Source organism: Apium graveolens, unplaced genomic scaffold (assembly GCF_009905375.1).
Source record: "Apium graveolens cultivar Ventura unplaced genomic scaffold, ASM990537v1 ctg1010, whole genome shotgun sequence".
Taxonomy (NCBI): domain Eukaryota; kingdom Viridiplantae; phylum Streptophyta; class Magnoliopsida; order Apiales; family Apiaceae; genus Apium; species Apium graveolens.
Genome location: NW_027417065.1, coordinates 73,740 through 93,390, shown reverse-complemented (window position 1 = coordinate 93,390; position 19,651 = coordinate 73,740). Strand labels below are relative to the sequence as shown.

The 19,651-nt window shown below is 30.3% G+C and overlaps 1 protein-coding gene across 1 annotated transcript; it reads right to left on the bottom strand.

Annotated features, from left to right (window-relative positions):
• Positions 1-3,655: 3,655 nt before the first annotated feature.
• On the bottom strand, positions 3,656-4,441 carry LOC141699671 (uncharacterized). Its single transcript, XM_074503520.1, has one exon. The coding sequence runs from the start codon at positions 4,439-4,441 to the stop codon at positions 3,656-3,658; it is 786 nt and encodes a 261-aa protein (XP_074359621.1).
• Between the last annotated feature and the right edge of the window lie 15,210 nt (positions 4,442-19,651).

The following is a 19,651-nucleotide window of genomic DNA, read 5'->3' as shown; positions in this document are numbered from 1 at the left end:
ACATAGCACTACCAATGATCCAACTTCCTTGAGTGAACCAGGTATTGGAGCAACTCCTGAGAGATTGAATCAACTGGAATCTGTACAAATGGTTTACCATACCTACTTGAAAGAATACATCTTGTTGTACTTCATGACATATGGTAGGGTTTATCATATAAGGCAAAATGCCATTCCATTGAAGTATTTTGAAGAATTGGAGCATGTACTATTCTTACTTCAAGTGGATGACAGATTGACAAGAACTGCTGCAAACTATTTGAAGGATCAGATTCAGAGACAGAAAATGCTTTATTCTGTTAAGTCTGACATCACATATTTTCCAAAGTACAGAGATCACAAGGGTGATATAGTTGAAATGAAGCCCAATTCTGCTCAAATTATAACTACCTTTCTAGGGTACAGGGCTGTGGAATTCAATCTTGAGTCTGATAAAGCTTATTTGATCAGACTGGATCAGGATATAAGAAAAGCAAAGATTAATGATCTCAGGGCTATAATCTTTTAAATTGGTGAAGATAATGCAGAGCTTAAAGATGCTAAAAGGAGAATGATTGATGAACTTAGATATGCTGAGAGATGTTTGTTGAAGAACAATCTCAGAACAACTCCTGACATCAGAGAGAATAGAAGATGAAGCCAAGTCAAAGATCTACAACTGCTTAAATTCTGATATTTGTACAGACTGAAGTTGTTATCAGAAATTAAAGATTGGTAAAGCTTTAAGGACTGTAAGTTGTAGTTATCTAGTCTAATTCTCATGCATTTATACTTAATGTTTTTGACATCATCAAATATCTGTTAAACTTGTATATTTTTCTAATTTACAAGTTGGGGGAGATTGTTAGATATATTTGATAATGTCATGGCTAATATGATTTATGTTTAGTTTTCAGATCTTACTTAACAGGACAAATCAGTATTTAACTGGGAATCAGTACTTATACTGGAAGTCAGGACATAAGGATATCAATACTTATATTATCAGGAGATAATCATCAGAAGATGGATATCAGAACTTAAGTACTGAAGGACGTTTAGATAAGGACAGTAGCTGATTAAAGGAAAGAAGATCGAGATAAACATAAGAAGAGATATGGATGAAGAAGGAATTCTATGAAGAATAGAATAGTTGGAAGAAAAGATATCTGATTGATATATTTTAGGAAGCGGAATTATATTCCATATCAATTAGCGATTATCTTGTAACTGTGTAGTATATAAACACAGACATCGGGTTTACACTATAAGTGTTATCATATTCGAGAAGATTATTCATTGTAACCCTAGCAGCTCTCATGATATTTGTTCATCACTGAGAGGTAACAATTCCATACTGTAACATAGTTTATTGTTTCAATAAAGTTTGTTTTCTGTTACTTGAAATATTAAATGTTCGATTTGATTGTATTTTACACTGTATTCACCCCCTCTACAGTGTGTGCGACCTAACAGGAGTATTTGTAGGTTGGCTGGAAGAAGTGTTTTGTTGGGTAACTTTAGTTGATTTTTCTGAAGAGCTTTGGGAGGCTGTTGAGGGATTTTGGATGTTGAGGCCATGGGCTTTGATGGTTTGAAGGGCTAGAAATAATTTATTGTCTTCTTCATCTGCAATTACCTTATCGATCCAGGATGTGATCGGTTTTCCTGAAGAAGTACTCGCTTTGCTTTGTTGAGTGACCGAGAGTTATCGGGAAAGGCTGGGGTTTTTCCCTACCACCTCTGCCATTTCGAGGCATGATACTATCTATTTTGTAGAAACCCATGGGTCAGGAAATCTGGGATACAGTTCATATCTCCCTTAATGTGTTCAATATCAAAATAAAAAATGCTTAATAATGCTTGCCATCTGGCAAAAATTTGTTTTGATGCAATATTTTGGACATCTTTTTATAAAACATTTTTGCAGATTTACAATCGACTCCAAGTAGAAATTTTTGATTTAATAAATCACTCTGAAATTTTGTAATACATAAAACAATTGAAAGTATTTTCTTTTTTATAGTAGAATAATTTCTTTGACAATCATTCCAATGTGCAGATGTAAACTGGACTATTTGTTCTTTACCATTGACTACTTATTTTAGTATACTGTCGTATCTTAAATTATCCTAAATCAGAAGCATCTGTTTCAACTACTTTAGAAGCATTTAGATCAGCAAGGTGTAGACAAGAATTTCTAGAACCTGAACTTTGATTTGTCGAACAATTTCGGTATGTTCATATGACCAAGGGATGAGGTTAGTTTTAAGGCGGTCATGTAAAGGCTTCTTTGGAATTTGCTAGGGGCAGTTTTGATTCCAAATGGAAGGACATTCAATTTATACTATCCGAATGGGACCGTAAAAGCAATTTTATATCTATCTTTTGGGTGGATTTGAATCTGCAAAAATCCTGATTTTAAATCAAATTTGGAGAATATTACCGAAGATCTTAATTTTTGTAAAAGGTCTTTTTTTAGGTATAGGGTATCGTACCCATCTTAAGGCTTTATTTAGAGGCTTATAATTGATAGCCTTGGTGTCCCTCTCTCAATTTTAGCATTTTTGTTTACATAGAAAGCTGCACAGGACCACGGGGATCTGGATTTTGATATGATTCCTTTGGATTCGAGATCGGTGATTTCTTTTCTGCAATGTTGTTCTAGGTCGGATTTTATTTGGATAGGTCTCGCTTTTTTTGGTATTTCCTTCTCATCAAAATCTTTTTCATAAGGTAAATTAATTATATGTTGTTTTCTATGCCAAAATGCATTTGGTAAGTCAGAACAGAGTTCTATTTCTATTTCTTTTATTAATTTTAAGATTTTCTCTTTGATAAAGCGGACTTGTAACTGCTTCTCAATCTTGTGAGAGGAAAGATCTTGTTTTAGATGGAATAATTGTATCTGTTTGCCTTGTATTAAGGCATTTATCTTGTTATTATATACAGAATATGCCTTTATTTTATTGAGGTTCCTTGTTTTGGGGTTTTCAAGAAATGGGAAGGTAAATTTGGTGTCATGGGTTTTGAAAGTAATACCTTCGTAGGTGACATAATAGGGGGTTATTAAATTAAAGAAATGTGTACCTAATATGACAAGATGATGTATGCCTAAAACTAGGAGAAAAGATGTCTTAATTTGGAAGGTTTTATTATTGAAAGAGGAATCAACCTTACTAACTACATTAAGGTTTGAGTTATTAGTGGCGGTTAACTTTTCGTTGGTATTATTGGTGTTTGGACTAATAAAAGAAAGAGAGAAAATATAGAGAAGTAGGGAATAAAATGAGATACATACTTCTATCTAATTTCTGATAACCAACATGTGGTTTTATACACTAGAAAATACTAACTCCTAAAAAATAGAACTTATCTTATCTACTAATTATTTGAAAATCACCTAACAAACTAATCAACAAAATTTCAAGAAAACAATTCAAATAATTTTGAATTATTCTCAACACTCCCTCATAATTCAAAATTCAAAATTCTAAAATTAATTCGATGATGTTGTACTTTCCACCATCATCATTGTTGTTGGAGCCCTTCTCTCCACAGTTTCATTTGGGAGCCCTTCTCTCCACAGTTTCATTTGGGAGCCCTTCTCTCCACAGTTTCATTTGGGAGCCCTTCTCTCCACAGTTTCATGTTGATGCACTTCTCACCAATACTTTTACACATGTCCAAACCTCTTGCATTTAAAGCATTTAGGCCTTTCCTTGTTCCAACAATCTTTTTCTTCATGCCCATTCTTCTTACAATGACCACATTGAGTAAATTTTATTTTTTGCTTTTGAGTTTTTGCCAAAAAAGCTCCTTCAACCGCATTTTCAGTTTCTTTGTTTCTCATCGCTCTTCTTTGTTCTTGAGCTTGCAGAGAATTAATTAGTTTGGATAAAGATAGTTCACTTATATCTTTTGAATCTTCAAGAGATGAAAGTTTTGACTCAAACCTTTCGGGCAAACTCACAAACAGCTTCTCTACAATTTTGCTATCAGGTACATCTTCTCCCATCAGCCGCATTTTGTTAATAACACCCATCAAATTATCATAATAATCTTGTATAGTGTCTTTTTCCTTCATGGCTAAAGTCTCAAAATCCCTTTTGAGATTTAAAATTTGCATCCTCTTTATTCTTGCGTTACCTTCATACAATTCTTTTAGCTTATCCCAAGCCTCTTTTCCTGTTTCACAAGTCATAATTCTTGTGAAAATCGATTCTGACACGGCCGTATGAATAATTGATAAAGCTCTTGGACCCTTACTTGACTCATTTTCGTGAAGCTTGATTTGATTTAGAGTAGGATTGTCGGTAAGAGGTTGTATCTCCCTCTCACTTTCCACCCATGTCCATAAACCCAAACCTTTTAAATGAGTTTTCATCTTAACAGCCCATACTTGATAATTTTCACCATTAAAAAATGGAGGAGAAAGATTTGGTGTTTGATTTGAAGACATGGCTATGTTATATCACAGACCCTTAAGATCAATAAGGCTCTTGATACCATTGTTGGTGTTTGGACTAATAAAAGAAAGAGAGAAAATATAGAGAAGTAGTGAATAAAATGAGATACATACTTCTATCTAATTTCTGATAACCAACATGTGGTTTTATACACTAGAAAATACTAAAACTCCTAAAAAATAGAACTTATCTTATCTACTAATTATTTGAAAAACACCTAACAAACTAATCAACAAAATTTCAAGAAAATAATTCAAATAATTTTGAATTATTCTCAACAGGTATGTTGATGAAATCTTTTGGTATTATTTCTTCTTTAATGCAATTCAAATCTGCTCATGTATTGAATAAGGCAATGGTATCTAAGATAAAGTCATCTGAGAAGACAACTTTGACTTTTATTAGATATTTTCGGTAGGTAACTTGTCTTAATTCATATAAGAAATCTTCATATTGTTCAGGAGTATTGTTTAAACTGCTTAGTTATTTTTGTTCAGTATTTTGCTCTTCTACTTCACGAACTAGAAGGACATTTAAAGCTTTAGAATCTATCTTTTGTTGTTCTTTAAGGATTTTTAATTCTTCTTTGATTTCTTTGATTTCTTTGTGTAGGTCTTGTATTGTTGGAACGGATTTCTGGTTGGGTTTATGTTTTTTAATATTATGGTCAAGTCATATGTAGTTTTTACTGATGGGAGAATAAAAGGTTTTTGTTCTGGTTTGGGTTCAATTGGTCGTTGGAGAAATTTTTCTAAGAGCTCTTTTCTTATTTGAGGATCAGTTATCTTTTCTATAATTTCGAGAGAATGTTCCTCATTTCTGGTGAGGACGTTGATTCGTCTGTCTTCATAGGAGGAATTGTGAGAGGAAGATGAGCTTGTTGGAATCTCATCTATTTGAAGAGGTTCATCATTTCCAGACATTTCAGATGTCTCAGAGTCGGAAAATTCAAGGAGTAAAGCCAAGATTTTGTTGGATAGGCTTTCTTCTATGTTTAACTCTTGTATTTTCCTATTAAGTCTGCAGAATCTAGATATATGTCCATTTTTCCGCATTTGTAACAAGTTATATCTTTATTGGTTGGTTTAGTAAATTTATTTTTGTTGAAAGGTTTTTTATTGTAGGAAGATTTATTGTTATTATTAAAGGAAGGTTTATTATATAACGGTTCTGTTGATTTTTTGTAGAAATGTTTAGATTTTGTGAAAGACCTTTTCTGATAAGGTCTTTGATATGGCTTGCATTGGCCATCACATTTTGTTTTTGAATAGCTTTAGTTGGGATTATAGTCAAACTGTTGACAGAAAGTACCTAATTCCTGCTTTGTTCTTTTTATTTCCCATTTGAGATGTCTTTGAAGTTTTAAATCTTAACAAATCTTTAGGCCTTTTCGTTGTGTTTGGCTTATGAGTTGGCCATATGTCAGGTTTTTGTAAGGTATCGGGCTTCCGTGTTCAGTTATTAAAGAAGTTCTAACTCTTTCACCGAGTAAGGTTGGAAGTCCGGCTAAGAATTTTTCCTTCCAATTTGCATGGTTCGAGTCTTCTCTAAGCATGACTCTAGTAAGGAAAGTAGTTTTATATCTTTGGAAATCACTAAGTTTTTTACATTTGAGATTATGTAAAAGCTCAGCATTCTTATTTCTCAGGTGAGAAGGGTCACCAATGAAGTGGTGTGTTATGACTAGAATGAGTTGTGCTACTGCTCCCTAGATAGGGTTTCCTTGTTCATCTAAAATGGGTTTTCCCTCTTCATCTTCTCTAATGGAATTTAAGATTTCAAGATGATTTTCACGGGTAAGGAGATAGTCCCACCAACCTTTTAATTTTCCAAAGAACCCTGCTATGAGTAATTCAGCTATAGCTTTGTCTGGGGTTCCTATTTGGGTTGTATAAGCATTGGCTGCCATGGTCATTTGTTGTAAATGATTTAGAATGTTATATTCATACATTCCATCTATATTCCATTCATAAACAGAGGATGCATTGAATTTAGACTGGGTAAAATTTTGGGTCTATTTTCAATTCCAATGTCTGGGGCTGTGAATTTTGGAATCATTTATCGGAGGTCATGAACTTGGGGTATTTCATTTGTGAAAGCATCTTCATCTGAGTCATGATGTATGACATTTAGTTGTTTAAATGAAACACTATCAGCAGCTATTTGGGTTGTGGAAGAGGAGGCTTCAAGTCTGCTAAGATGGTCTTTGATGGCTTTAACGAATTCTGGTCTATTTGTTTGAATTCGTTGTTGGCTTTGTCAAGAAACTTGGTATGATTTAAAGATGGGTTCTTGGTTATTAATACTTTTGGAGAAATCTATTTTTTTTGAATTCGGTCTTCTATTCGGTTCAGTTGACTTCCTATGCTATTTAGGTGGGTGTTTGTGTAATTAACAGCAAGGATTGTATTCCTAGTATTTTTTAGTATGTCCTCATCTGGTCTATTGATGGGGTGTGCCTCGATTTTTTCACTATGAACTGTTAGTGTGACATTTCTAAAAGGTGGGTGGTGTGATTCAATAGTTCCGCTACTTGTTTCCGATTATTTCTCTTTTTGGCTCATGCTTCGAGTGATGGGGTTTAGGTAATTTGTGAATGGGAAGAATAAGTTTTGGTCAGAGGAGTAAATTTCCAACCAATCAAATAATAAGATTTGTATTTTGTTTTGGTTGAGAAATTCATAATAAATTTCTTGAAGTTGTGTCTTTTGTTCTTTGAAATTGGTAAAAAACCTATTTCTTTTTTCAGTATTTTGGGGAGAGTAGAACTCTTCACGGAAAAAAGTTTTATTGATTTGAAATTCTATTTCAATCACATTTAGCTCACTTGGCATTCCCATATTCTCAATTATTGCAGAGAAGATTGGGGATGTTGGTGATGAAGGGGAAGCCGTGTTTTGGTTTGGTGGTAATTGACTTTGTTTATAGAAAGGGTGAGGTATATTGGAAGAATAATCCACACCACCCATCGAGGTATTGGGTATATCTGATGTAGAGTATCTTTGTCTTGGGGAAGTGTTAATGATAGAAGGGATTTGAGAAATCCTTCCTAAATTTAAGGTTCTTGAGGAAGCATGAGAATATCGAGAACTAATAAAAGGGGCTTGGGATGATCGATCAAAAGCAAGAGTGACTCTTCCATTATCATCTTGGTGAACTTGGTTTATTTTTGTGTTTGGTTATAATCTTTCCGGTAATCTAGGGCGAGCTACTCCTTCTAAAACCCATTCAATGGGAAGGGAAATGTCATGTCATTTTATGGATCGAGGAATGACTGTGTTAGACCTTGAAAGGTCAGTTTGAAGAAGGATGGTTTCTCCTTTGACGAAAGCATTTTTATGCCCATTATCACCAATGGATATTATTGCTTTGTAATGAATTCGAAAGATTAAAGCAACCGGAATTGATCCTTCTAACATTTTATAGTTTTGAGTTTTAACTTGGAGTGTCATGCTATGGATAACATTCATGTCTTTAAGAAAAATAGATAAATTTGGATAGCAACTAAAAGAGACGGGTCCGTTATATAGACTTGATTCTATGGAACTTAACAGAGAGTCATTGAACTCAAGAAATCTAGCATCTCCTAAAATGGCTAATATTGAGGTGTCTAATCCATCTTTGGTTAAGGGCTTAATTCCTACTTGGACTAAACCTATATGGATGTAATTTTATGATTTTGCTAGTTTGTCTAGGGAACTTTTGGCGAGAAGGTGAATTGTTTCGAATGACTTTGATAGGTGTATGTCCCTTTCTTCGGTTTTGATGGAAGAACTTGAACTATACCATTTTGTATCATAAACTTGGCTTTTTGGGATTTTTGGGATGTCCCAACGCTCTATTGCTTTTTGGAGGTTTTCGACGTTAGTTTCCTCACTATGTGTAATATGAAAGTTAGGATTTCTCCCACATTTGTAGGCGAGATTCCTTGCACCCGTGGTTTTTATATTATTTATCCGCGTAATCCCGCTTTTTTTACCTCTTTTTGAATCCATTATCTCCAAAAGCCCCTCTGTTGCCAACTACCTCCTGCTGTCATTACTTTGTTGAGCCTGGTCTGCGGTACATTAAAATTCCGATCATTGATTTCAACACAATTATAGAGCCAATTTGCACCTACTTGAAATGAGCTCTTATCCAGGGCCCACATGGTTCTAGTATATATGTGTCTGATGTTTCGAACAGTTTACTAAATAATTTTCAGAGCCTAATATTCCATAAATGAAACAAAATTTAGGGATGTTCTAATACTTGATTGATATACGATACCGATGTTTTATTGCATTGTTGATCTTCACTCTTAATTTAAAAGATGTTGTAATATCCATAGTGACTTAATATTTATAGTGACTCTGACTCGAAAGTAATATCTCCAAACTTCTACAAACTTGCTCAAACATGAAGATTGTACCTCCTAGTATTATTTCCAAACTCTACGATTATTATTTTGGTCATCAAGCCAACTTTCAGATCATAAACTTGGACCCATAAATCCATATAGTTGAACCCCACTATACCAGTAGGGCTGGGTCCATCTTGGACCAAACTATTTGTTGAACAGATAATGATAACCTTACTTAATGATATAGATATTAACAAAATGAGAGAATAAAAAGAGGAAAAAAAGACAATCAAAATAGGTCACACAAGGACACTTACTATAACTATTATTAATAATAGTATTACACACCTCATATGCCAAATGTGTGGATTCCATGTCGTCTAATTGAAGCTTGAAAATGTGTCACTACAAATATTCTTGTTATTGGTTAATCTTAATATACTTATATGAGATGTTATAAACAATACTTCTTTAATAATCAATAAAATAGTGCCCTATTCAATTAAGATTTAAACATACAAATGAATCTTGAAAATTTGTACCATATTTTTTATTTTACAAAAAGATTTAAACATGGAACTCTCTTAATGTGATATTTCAAAACATATTAAACTACACTACAAATCAAATAAATTTGATTTGATTTTGAAATCTATCAAAGTCGATAATATTTTCTAATACCCTCAAATATTTAACAAATTATTGATAATGAATGTCTGAAATCTTAAGGTTTTAATACACTATTTTCAAAATTTGAGTCGAATATCTTTACATTTGAATGAATTGGTTAAATTTATTTTTATTTGATTTTTAAAAATTCCAATGGAATACAATAAAATTTTAAGATATTATTTAAAATCCTGTTGATCCTCAAATTTTTTAAAATATTAAACTAATATAATTACATAAAATTTTAAAAGATTGTACAAATTTATTATGGATTACACCCCTTTAATATAAACTGAATACTCCAATTTTTCTATATCCAAGTAACTCTTACATATTTAATTTTTCATTAATTTATATTTATATTTTAATTTTATTTCATTTTAATTATAATTTATAATTTTTATTTTAATTTTATTTCTATTTGAGCACTATTCATATTTTAATTTATTTTATTTTATTTTAATTTATATTTATATTTCTTTGAGCACTATTTATATTTTATTTTATTTTAATTTTAATTTATATTTTTATTTCATTAATTTATATTTTATATTTTAATTTTATTTAATTTTAATTTATATTTTTTATTTTAATTTTATTTCTATTTGAGCAATATTCATATAGATACATATTAAAATTTGAATTTCACATATTATATTTTTATATCTTTTATTTAAGAAATATTCTTTTTGGGTATCATAAAGTGTAGATAAGTGATATTTTTTGTGTTAATAAGCTAACAATGGCAATATTATGATTTCGTTACCTGTTTTGTATCATTTTTACCTAAATTAGTTATTTGTAATATTATTTGTGGTGTTTGTTAAAGAAAAAAAATTGAGTAAAAATATCAATATAAAATGTTGCAATCCATGATCTTACAACAAGCGTGTAAGATCCATAAACTTTTATTACTTATTCTCGATTTAAAAGTTACAATATAGCGTGTGTTTCCATAATTTCTCATCACCAAGTCTTATCACCAAGTCTTGTCTCCAGTGATGATTATATTTTTTAAAATTTTTGTTCAACTATCCAACGGTATGGATGATAGCTACTAATTTTTGAGATGTATAATTCTTTTAAAAAAATTAGATTTTACATCGTGTGTTTTTATAATAGTCAAATTACGGTCCACGCGGATTTCTATGACCAAGTCTTGTCCACAGTGAAGATCCTATTTTTTTAAAATTCTTTTTCAACAATCCAACTGTAGGAATAATGTTACCTATTAATTTTAGAGATGTATAATTTTTTTTAAAAAAAAATTAGATTTTATATCGTGTGTTTTTATAAAAGTCAAATTACAACCAACACGGATTTCTTTTACAAAGTCTTGTACCGGGTGGTGATTCTATTTTTTTAAAATTATTGTTCGACGATCCAACTGTACAGATGATGTTACCTACTAATTTTAGAGATGTACAATTAGTTTTTTAAAAAAATGGATTTTATATCCTGTGTTTTTATAATAGTCAAATTACGGTCAACACGGTTTCATGTTGCCAAGTCTTCTCCCGGGTGGTGATACTATTTTTTTAAATTCTTTTTCGATGATCCAACCGTACGGATGATGTTACCTACTAATTTTAGAGATGTATAATTTTTTTTTAAAACATTATATTTTATATCGTGTATTTTTATATTAGTCAAATTACGGTCAACACGGGTTGATTTTATCATTATCATGTTATTTTGACATTATTTTACATTAGTTGTACAATTTTATTATAATATTGAAATTTTTTAATATTTAATAAAAAATGAAAAATTAATTAAAAGAAATTGAGACACAGATTTGTAGAGTTCCCGAAGCCAAATATTTGGGCGGCTATTTCCCCCCAATTGAAATTTCACCAAATTTAAATTTCCCCCAAATATCAATTTCTCACGTGCTATCTCAATTATTTCTCAATATCACACTTCCACCTTCACATCACCAGCCCTAGCCAACGCATATCCGCAACGCATCTCCGCATCAGTGCTTATCTCGCCGTCAGAGAAGACATTGTCATTAGTGCCGTAGTCGGAGTTTAGTTTCTAGGAGCAGTTTGCAGATTCGTGCTTGAGATCGATGGGGGATGACGAAATTACTTCGCTGAAGATGGAGGATGTGGTTATATTATTACAGAAGCTCGATTCGCTCTATTAGCTTTCAATCTCTGAAAGCTTGTTGTTGTTAATACTGATTTTGTGTACTTATATATTGTCTATGTATCAGTTGTTGAACAAAGATGAGGAATATATTATGTGTGTATTTGTGTACGAGAATAAAATATAATTTTATTTTATCATGAATTAATATATTTTGATTTTAATGGTGGTTGATATGAATTGTGCAGGTGAGCTTCTCGCTTTGGTTGTTAGTGTTGTGTTGGTGTATTCTTGAAGGGCCAAGGCTTTAGTGAATCACGTTTTTTTTGTCTTTTATATTTTTCGTGCGTTTAGTGGTTCGTTTTGTTTCGATTTTTTCCTAATTGAGACATTTATGCATAGGGTTGAAAGAATTGTTCCAATGAAATTTGTGAATGTTGGATTTCAAAATAATTATAATCACCAAGAACTATCATTTTAATATTATTTTTAAGGAATACATTAGGACTCTCTTGGAGTCTCTTTTAATGATTTTGTTTAGAAGCCACATTTGGTGAACTTTGTGTTGTGTCAACAATCTATCAAGCACCCTCACCCTCAAATCATAATATTCTAGTATAAGCTATTACCCGCAGGCGATTGTTTTCAATTTTTGAAGTCTTATTGATGTAGGAAGACATAGCTTAATATTATATATTATTTTGTTTAAACCAAGTTCATAAGACATATAATAATTTTATTTTTATTTAAATAATTCTACTATAAATATTAATCTATTTATGAGAGTGTTTTATTCTAAATATTGTTATAATTACCGTGACTAGATTTCAATGGATTGATTAAATTTATTTTTAATTTATTATTTAAAATTCAAATGGAATACAGTAAAAACTTAAAATATTATTTAAAATCCAGTGATCCTCAAAATTTTCAAATTCAAAATTAATATAATTACATAAATTTTAAAAGATTGTTCAAATTTAGTGTGGAATACACTTTTTAATATAAACTGAATACGCCAATTTTTCTATATCCAAGTAAAACTTAAAAAATTTAAATGAAAATATATTTAACTCTAAAATTATTTTGAGTAATAACAACCGAGAGACTAATTTATAGTTTTCATTTTAATTTTATTTATATTTGAGTATTGTTCTATATTAATATATATTAAAATTTTAATTTCACTAATTATATTTTTATAGCTTTCATTTCAAATATATTTTTTAGGGTATGAGAGAGTGTATAAAAGTGCTTGTCTTGATGATATTTTTTCTGTGAGTGGGATAACATATTAAGATTTATTTAACTCTTTTATATCATATCTACCAACAATATTTGTAATACTATTTGTGATGTTTGTTAAAATTCTTAGTAAACAAAAATGAGAAAAAATATTAATAAAAAATATTACAATGCATGTTCTTACAACAATGTTGTCTTTTTATAACTAAAAAAATTACTACTTATTCTCAATTTGGAAGTTACAATTTAACTGAAACATAAAATAAATGGAATCACTAAGAAATCATTATCTAACTAGCTCTTGCAGTTGATGTGTTGTTGTCAAGCTCCTTGTCACCATGTTCCTAATAGTAATGCTTCTTAATACCTCTCACAGGTCATGTTGTGTGTTTTTAGGTGTGCCTGCAGGTTCTTCAATGTGCCCCTACTTTCCTTCCCCCTAATTTGTTGGACAAGTTTTATCATAGAATTCCAGCACCCTCATCATATGAAATGTTGAATATTGGTTCATAATCATTCCCAATATAGGTAGGAGAAAGGTAATGGCCACTGAAAAGGAGTACCATGTGGCTGAATCTTACTGTATCTTTATGTGTTGCTATCATTTTCCACGCTCAGTTTCAAAATTGCTTCACTACTCTCCTCAATATGGAATTCCAAGGAAAAACGATCAGCCATCTATGTTGATACAGAGGTTGTTGTAGTCAACAACAAAATTCCAGCCACCAGTACCTCTCTAATAATTTGATGTATCATAAATAATCCTCTAATATATCCTATTCATAATATGTATAAATACATACAAACAGAAAAAATCAAGGATTAGAAAACAATAGATTAAAATGATATTATTTAGAAATTACTCTCTTGAGATCTAGAGTATGAAATCTTTGTATCAATCTATTTGTACCTTTTAGCACAAGAAGTGGGAAATCCTCTTCTGATGCACTATGCCCATCATTATTATCAGAGCTAAAGTGAGCGCCCATGAATTACTATCTCTTTTGATCAGATGGGTTTTAGTTAACAGTCTCAACAAAATCATATAAAAGCTACAGAAAGCCAAGATATGTGTCCATCCTAAATTTGTGTGTGACTTATAGATTTCTTCTTCATTATCTATGATAGCCGCAAGTTCTCCATAAACATGTTTTCCATCAACTTAGATATGAACCATTGTAATGTAGGGTTAGGGTTAGAGCACAGATAAAATGTATGGACCCTTGAGACCATTGAGTGTGTCCGCAACCTTCTCTTAATGGGCCTGCCTGTGTCTAGAAACTTTTACCCATTAACTATCAAGCCCAAATTAACCATGTTAATCTCCTCATCCTTTATACTATTATAATTTATTTTAAATAACTTTTTTCATATCATTTTTCATTTCAAAAAATAAAGATATACTACTAATAATTGAATCAAATCAAACAATTTATTTAACAGTTGAGAATTTTATAAATTATTTTTGAGCACCGTAAATTTTAAGAAATATATCAAATTTTATAATAATTGTTATCTTAAAAATGTCAATAAAAAAATTGACAAGTATTCACAAATGTTTAAAACTTGTTCCAAAATTATTAAATTGCAAAATAAGAACTCTAATATTTATTTTCATATGTACAAATATTAGGGACAAATGAATTTTTTATTTTATTCTATATAAAAATAAAAAGTGTTACAATTATAAGTTGCAAGATAATCATTTGCCCATTTATGCTCACGTTGTGTTACAAATTTCTAAATATTTGTTTTTTAAAATTATATTTTTTTATATATTTTTTATTATTTTTTGTTACTCCTTTTCTTCCATTCATTTCATAAGTTGAAATTCCAAGCATTTTAATATTTGACCATTTTATGATTAGATAAATATACAATTATTGATTTATCATATTAAAACATAACATATCTCAATATCAATTTTGTTTAAATAAAATAATTTGGTGAGCAAATTATATGGTGTGTTAGTGTAAAAAATATAAACTTATGACTTAGAAATGGGTTGCATGTCATATATATACATATATATTGATAAACCAATGTTAGTTGTAATATATAACCAAGTCCACTCTATAAAATATGAAAAAAATTGAACCAATTTATATTTTAAAAATATAAAGATTTTATGCACTTTATAAAAAATAGCTGGCATAGTCTAAAAATTATTTTAAATATTTAAAAAATAGCTAAAGAATCTCAAAATACAATTAAAAATTCTTGAGAGAATTATATAGTTTTCATTTTTTAAACTATTTTATAGTATATCTCATAATTCTAATATTAGTGTAAAAATTATTACATGTTCTTTTTAATTTGATTATTTATGAATTTCTTAAATACTTAAATAATAATGAACCATTCTTTAAAAAATTGAACAGCAACTAAAACTCTACAAAAATTCATACTTTCTACAACTTCATCAATTATTAAAGAAAAATTTAGCAACCATAATATATTATTACAATGTAAAATAATGTATTATATATTTCTTTTATCTAGAAAAGCTAATGATACAAATAGACGTTAAAATTTATGTAAAGAAATAATCTTAATGGAAATGTTTGTGTGCGGTTGACATAAAATCACTAGAATGACAACAATATTTGTGAATTTATTTCATTCAACCATTTAAGTGTAAACTTTTCATTTTTTTATAGGTGGCTAAATAATTGTTTATTAGTAAAAATGCTTAAAAAATAATGTTGGATTGAGATGTTTGGACAAGGCTACACACATCTAGAAGTACACATAAGTTGTGATCCAGTTATTGCAGGTGACTGTGAGATTATGGATTGATGGATTGATGGTGAGAATGTTAAAAGGATTTTTAGATCTTAAGTTGTTAAAAGGATTTTTAGATCTTAAGTTAATTGGGAGGGATGAATAGAGTTGTAATATCAGTAATTTTAGAGATTAATAATAATAATAATAATAATAATAATAATAATAATAAAATTTGTAATGAATTTGATTTAAATTAGAATAAGAATTAGACAAGAATTTATTTTGAGTTAATAATTAGAATAACAAAAAAGGAGTGATGCGGGGCCTATATATATAATAGGCACACCTCATAAATAAAAATCTCATGTTATTATTATAACCCTAATAATTAAGAGACTGATGCAAATAGAGAGAGAGGCGCAGGAACCGGAAACAAATCCAGGAGGCAATCACAAATGACTGTTTTCTTTTCACTCTCTTTTTACAATTGGGTAAGCAGATGTATTAAATTAAAGTTAACATTCTTGTCTTTTATGATCTACTTTTGTTTCAATAATTTAAATATGTATATAATTGTTTAATAGTTCATATTATTAGCATATGATCACAACAATATTTAAGGTATAAATTTCGTCCTCTTTTTATTCAGCGCTACTCCTCTTGGCATTCAAAAATATTTGATTCGTTCAGTTCTTTTGTGTCCTACTCATTCAATATAATTTGATTTGACTTTTTCTGACTTCCGAAAATTATTTTAAAATTTATTTGGAAATTTTAAATATCTGTTTATGCGGTTTTCAAAAATTATTTATGATACCCACCTGCTTTGGAAATTTGTATCATTTGTCTCAGGTGAGTTTTAAATTTTGCGAGAATATTTATTTTGAACCCTTAGTGTGATTTAGGGTATACCGAGTTAACCAGCTCTAGGGGTACTACAGCCATGTCATTGCGGCACCAGTGACATGACACTTCCGTGACAGTGTGATTGGTCACGGCATATCCTTCTGTTAGCTCTTGGGAGGAGCTTTTGGACATTCGATATTTGTTTAGGATATGTCGGTGCACCCAGAGTTTGATTTGTGATTTGAGTTATGGTGACGTTGTATATGCCGTACACGTTATCCATTGTGTTGCACACATTAGGTACCCTATGATGTGCATATTTGTATATGTTCTGATCTCGGTATGAAATATCCTAACCCCTCGTTGTTTCAGCCTTACTTATTTTTAAAATTTTGGTTTTATTATAAATTGCTGATTATTTATTTCTGATCTTTTATTTTATAAATTGTATTTCAAATCCGTACTGGGCATTTCGCTCATGCCGTATTCTTTTTCTGGCAGGTGCTTAGGGGGATCCGGGATTGTGTGATGGAGAGCTACCCCAATTCGTTGATTAGGATTTCGGTCTTTATCATTAATTAGACTTAAATATTTATTTAGAGGATTCAGAATTCATATTATTGGTTTAGACAGTTTGGAGATTTAATATTATTTTGAAGATTTTAGACTGTTTAATTTTTATTTAGGAAATATTTTAATGCTCTATTTGTAGGTTTTTTGGATTTTTAGTAATATCTCCCTTCTATTTTAAGAAGGGGCTGTTGCAAGTTTAAACAATTAAATTGATTTAAACAACTTAAAATAATTAACAATTTTAATATTAATGAATAAAAACTGATTACTATAATCTCTCAAGGATGAAATTAAAGAAACAACTAAAATTTATTCTTCTTGCATAACTATTAGTACATCAATATTACTATTTTTCTTGCATATCAGAAAACTATTAGTACATCAATATTACTAGTTTGCCTCACATGACTTGTGACGACATTAGTGGTACAATTAATTTATTTACCATGGAAATAAAAAAAATTGATGACACAGGGGATCAAAGCAGAACAATCAATTTATATATCATGAAAATAAAAAAGACTATGACATAGGGGATCAATTGACATAAGACTTGTAAACATCAATTCTCATGAAATAACATAAGATCAGTATTATAAAATTTATGATGCTTACTCTGAGAATCAACAAACACGATTATTAATGAAAATAACAACAATTCTACATCATCAATAAGAGACTGCATCATTAAATAGCTTGCTAACATGTTTCTTAATAAATTAGAATATATTTTTTCCATAAATAGAAAAAAAAACTTAAATAATTGGAGAAATAAAGTCTAAAATTACGTATCAACTCTAGATGGATAAAAATATAGAGCAATATCGTCTTTGCTAGGGCCTGCATCCTTGAAGATTCTTCGATACCATTCAGCAAGAGGAAGTAACGTGAAAACCAGTTTTGGGTTCATATTCTTCGAAAAAGTCATAGTCATTTCTAGATACTTCGGCCTATGGATCAACTGAAATTTCTGCAAACAACATCATGCCACACCGGTCAAACTCAATGATGCCATTAAACAAAATAAGAAACACATTTAGCATTCATGTTCAATCACTTATGTTAGATAGAAAACAAGCATATGAGGACGTAAAAATATGCAAATTTCTTTAGGTTCACACATAACTCAACTTCAAGAATTACAAAACTACATGCAGCATAACTCTATATGCAAAAATAAAGGATTGGTTTGGTTTGTATCTAGCCTTTGTTATTTTCTCACAGACTCACGGCTCACGCGATTAAAACCACTTTATGATTTCAATACTTAATCATCGATGTACCTCTTGAATCATTATACTGTCTCTCAACATTTACCTAGAGCTCTTGAAAAAATATAATGCTAAAAGATTTACTAGTACACTAGTTCTAAGATTATTTACTTTTGAATATTTTTACACTATTACATTAACTAAAAAATAATGCTTTTAAACACTAGCTAACCACACAAAATGTAGCACATAAATATCCACTATACTAGTGTTCACTTGCAAGAGACTCTTCTACGATGAACTTATTCTAAAGTTTTATTTATTTCCTTGCATAAATTTCAAAATAATGCAAAAAAACATAAGAATAACTCTGCAAAATTAACAAGAAATTCATTCTCTAAAATTCATAGATAGTATTTTCCTCTACTTAATTGCAATCGCTTGTTCTGCCAGAAGATACTAAGATATTTACATTTGTTCTATTGCCCCATAAAGATCTTAGCTCACAACTTAATAACAAAGGATATTATGAAAATGATCATAGGTATTGTTAATCACTTATATACTATTTTGGGGCTTTATTGCTCCCTTTTATACAATATTTGAATTGTATGTTATTCTCAGAAATTGGGGAACGTTACTATCCTTTGTATAGTATTTTCAACTATATAGTATCTTGAAATCGTATCCCATATACATTTTTGGTGGCTATACTAGTAAATAATATTGAATTTCAAACTTAATAAGTTGTGAATATATATATTCTAAAGTGGGATACTTATTGAGCATTATTATGCTAATCCTTGCTTTATTTATTAAACCTTTCAGTTGCTGAAGAATATAGTCAATTATTCTGCACTATAATGAACGGAAGTAAAAGATTCAACCCTGAGATAGCCAATTCAGAATGGTTAATGCAGAAGACAGTTGTATAGGTTTGAGTCAGGAATGTTAAAGTTGGTATTCAAGTCTAGTTGTTTATTCCGTACCCTTGTAAAATTAAGTTTAGCTGTTAATATAACTTTAGGTAGAGGGTGTAATTAATAGTGTGAGATCCTGGATATTAAATTTGGTTTGTATTAGGTAATGTTACTTTTGAAAATCATTTTAAGGCTCTAACTTGTATGTGTAAGAGATTGGGGTTATTTGGCGTTGTATTATTGGATTGTCGAGTTAATGCAGGTAATATATGTTTAGACGGTCGCATAGAGACTCAAATCTCTTACCCCAGATTTGGAGGTGTTAGACTGGTGGTGTTGGACTCCATGTCCCTAATTTTGAGCCATATCTGCTGGTACTCGCTGCTTCTGCACCAACAGTAACTACAACAAATGACTTTACAGTTGAAGTTATAGCTGATTCATAACTGGCACTTATGGTTCTTGATACAAAGGGGGATCTATGAAATCTCTAGATTAAATGTTGGGATTGACGATGGCATAACATAATCATTTCCCATCAACTCCACCCTCACATCAAATTTATTATGATTTACA